This window comes from Notothenia coriiceps, unplaced genomic scaffold, assembly GCF_000735185.1.
Source record: "Notothenia coriiceps isolate Sejong01 unplaced genomic scaffold, NC01 NC01_scaffold00033019, whole genome shotgun sequence".
Taxonomy (NCBI): Eukaryota; Metazoa; Chordata; class Actinopteri; order Perciformes; family Nototheniidae; genus Notothenia; species Notothenia coriiceps.
This window is the reverse complement of record NW_011365720.1, coordinates 1-3653: the sequence shown is the minus strand read 5'-3', so window position 1 is coordinate 3653 and position 3653 is coordinate 1. Positions and strand designations below refer to the sequence as shown.

Genomic DNA, 3653 nt, shown 5'->3' with positions numbered 1-3653 from the left:
TTCTTTATGTTTCCCTTTGTACATATAAGCAGTACAAACCTTTAGGCGCGTTCACACCGGAGTACTTTTCCCGTTTCGTTCCGTAAGTATTTTCGTTAGTATTCGCCCAGCCAATAGAAATTGGCTGGGCGAATTGCAAACCAAGCCCCGTACAAATCTGAAATGTTTTTTTAAGCCGCTATTGTATTTGCTGGCATTAGCATTATTAGCATTAGCCCCGCGCACCAACAGAGAGAGAATAACTTATGGCACAACACAAAAAAAAACATGGGAGCGGTGGAGATGAGGAGGTGTCGGCGTTCTGGCGATTTACTCGTAAGGCTTCAGTAGAAGCTGCTGGGAGTCCCAGCAAGCCTTCCCCAAGCCAGTCCCCAACTCCGGGGACTTCCGGCCGGGGTCTTCGGGTGGCAGTATACGCCGTGAAGTTGTTTGCGGCCCGCCAGTAAACCCAAAGCAGAAGAAGACAAAGTGACATCAGGGACTTATTCCGATGTGAACGTGATTGGTACTTAGAAGCTCTGGGGTATTAGGTGCCGGCACTAAGTACGGCAAAGTACTTGGTGTGAAAGCGGCTATTGTTTCATTTGTATATGCATACATTTTGCTTTGCATTTCTAAATGACAAACCCCTGGCTATGCATTGTAGACACGTAATAAAAAGATTTTTGATCTGAAAAGTGAAACACTGACCTTTGGCCTGACCCCCAGGAAGCCGCTGCAGTTCGGAGCTCCACATTTACAGACTGTCTTCCCGTTCCCCAAACACTCCAGGTTGTAGTTGAAGGTGAGCTCTGTGCCTGCACGGAAAAACACAAAATACCTCCACTTCAGAATTTCTTATTTAACAGTGTTTCCATTAAACATGACAAGGTTCTTCGTTGACCAAATATTGAATGGTCCATGTTTGACCAAACTCCCTGATGTCAGCGGTTATATTTACCTGCAGCGACGTCGATGAGAGCGAACAGCCCCACCCTGGTGTCTCCGCTCACCGTCCACTTCTGCGTCTCACAGTTGGGCTGACAGCAGTGGTTCATGAAGCGAGCCTCGTTCCCCTTCGGACCCGCGTCGATGATTCGATCCTAACAAACAGAGACACAACTGATGAAACTGCAGCTTCCACACAGCACATTTTAAATACTGTTTTCATGCCAATGCTATAGCCAGTGCAAGCAGAGACTTTTTGGTATTTTGGCCAGACTTTCCCTTTGCCCGTCTGACTGATCAGCAGTGGACAGAAGTTGATGGTATTTAATGGAGAACAGACAATTGTTTCTACTGTGAAGTCACAAATCTGGGAAATCTTAATTTCTTTGTAAAATTGTACACATTTAATGGAGCAATCTCCAACCAGTAGTGTTAACATGTGTTAGCACAAAGAGGTCCTGGTCTTGGTTCTTGTTTAGTTCAAATGGCCTTTTTGATCGTGTCTTATAATTCTCCCGTAAAATAAATAATACATTTAAGACTATTTTTATGATATAGTCTAAAAGTCAACTTCACAAGATGTAAATAAGAAAGCATTTTTTCATTTTTAAATCTTTCCGAAAACAAATGTGGACCTTTTTTACGGAATAATTATGTGTTTTAAGCTTGGTTTGTTTGTGTGTTTCTCAGCAGGGAAACCTCCTGCCCTGATTTTCGTGAAACTCTGTAACACAGTGTACCATCGAGTTAAGAGGAAGCTGTAACTTTTATCCATGTATTTTTTCTTTGAATGTTTATGTTATTATCTTTGCTTTTTAATGACTGATTTTAAAAGCCATTTTCTTAATGTCTTTCATTTTTTGTAAAGCACTTTGAATTGCCTTGTGTTGAAAGGTGCTATATAAATAAACTTGCCTTGTCTTAACATCAAGAGACTGATCTGAATCATTGGTCACAAACACGCAACAGCAACAAACTTAGGTGGTGCTTTACATAACGCTTTGAAACGATGGTACAATTATCACCAGATTTCTGCTTCTGACGTCTCAACCAGTGTTTTTCATGGGTTTTTCATGAATACACACTTTAACACACACTCTCTGCAGCTGTACCTTGTCCAGAGTCAGCATGTAGAAGTTACAGATGTCGGTCTCCTGAGCCTGTCTGATCCTGGACCGGCACTCCTCCTCGTCGATCACCTCCCCGACGTACTCACTCACAAAGTGACCCTGAAACATTTAACATTATTAATCCTCTGGGAAGCAAACACTGAGTAGTATCAGCAGTGTTAATGACAGTAGTGTTGCTACCTTCTTGATGTCGTGGACGCAGCGCAGCCCCCACCCTCGGGACAGCGTCCTGAAGATCTCCACCTGGCTGTACTGACGCTTGCTGAACGCCTGATTCAGGCAGCGCTCCCCCGCCGGGCAAACCTGAAAACATTTCAGCGTCTTTCAGCATTTTGTTTCGATTTAAAAAGGTCCCCCATTATACTGTTTTTCATCAATATATTATAGGTCTCAGTTATATACAATCATGTCTCTGAAGTGTTACCTTGGTTGCTGATTGGCTAATGGTTACACAAGCCAAAACATCGTTATGACATCATAAAGTGGCCAAAATCTGATCAGCTCATTTTCAGAAAGGTTTTTATATAAATGGATCAGGACAAAAAGAGAGAGAATCTTTGTTCCTGAAACTTTCAGAATCTCTTTACACAGAGGGGACACATGTTTGTATAAAAGACATGAAGAAGTGCATTTTGCATAATAGGTGACTTGAACAGTTTCGGACAAATTATTTTATTTTACTTTGTTTTCAACAGTCTCTAAAATTCACCTCTTGCTGAACACTTTATTATAATAACTAAGGAGGGTGTAAAAAATAAGAAAGCTGTACATCTCCTGTTGAACGAAATAAATGCAATGAGACTATAGCATGTTAGATTAACCTGTGATACCGGTATACTATTACAACCCTTTATGTACGTGTATTTTAAATGTATATTTCTGCTACTTGGACACAAAGCACTTATTCTATTCTTTGTGTCCATCTGTAGATCTCTAAACCGGCTGTGGAAGTTCTGGTTTCTGTACCTGAGGGTGACACTCGTAGAGCAGCATGCGGTTGATGCACTCAGAGTCCATCCCACACGGACTCTCGTCTGACGCCTTGCAGTTACAGCGCGGGATCTCTGATAGGTCGGCCGTGAAGATCTGAACCTTTCCTATTGGTCGGTTCACCTGAAAGAGTCAGAAAGGTGAAATGACACATCAGTGTGTATATATCTAATCCATCCTTATTTAATCAAAGAGCCACATTTTCATGGGAAACAGTCTTATATGCCTTTAAGTGCCTTTGCCTTAACTTAAAAATAGATAAAAAAAGATGATATGGATATACGATAATGATAATAACAATAATAATTATAATAATTATAATAACTATTATCATAATTATCTTAATTATCATAGCTTATATAAAAATAGGATGAAACTGTCTTGTTATCTGAACATGGACTTGTTTTTTAAGCTATGCTTTCTGCCCTCCCACTTCTACTCATTCTGTTTTTTCGGATGTATAAACTGTGCAGTGGCGAGCCGTCAGGGCCCTCTAGGCCCTCTGTGAGGGCCTAAGATATTCTAAAAAATTATATTTGAAAACATAAAAAAATATATATTTAAATATTTTTTTTAATATTTTTTTGTTGTTACAATTTTCATTAG

At 40.4% G+C, this 3653-nt stretch overlaps 1 protein-coding gene across 1 annotated transcript; it reads right to left on the bottom strand.

Annotated features, from left to right (window-relative positions):
- Positions 1-690: 690 nt before the first annotated feature.
- On the bottom strand, positions 691-3173 carry LOC104961286 (histone-lysine N-methyltransferase, H3 lysine-36 and H4 lysine-20 specific-like; the record flags this gene model as incomplete). The annotated part of the gene is made up of 5 exons (XM_010789555.1): positions 3024-3173; positions 2238-2360; positions 2040-2156; positions 941-1082; positions 691-797 (listed from the first exon to the last, which is right to left on the bottom strand). Coding segments are annotated over exons 1-5 (540 nt in total), but the record flags the coding sequence as incomplete, so codon positions are not given.
- Positions 3174-3653: the final 480 nt, after the last annotated feature.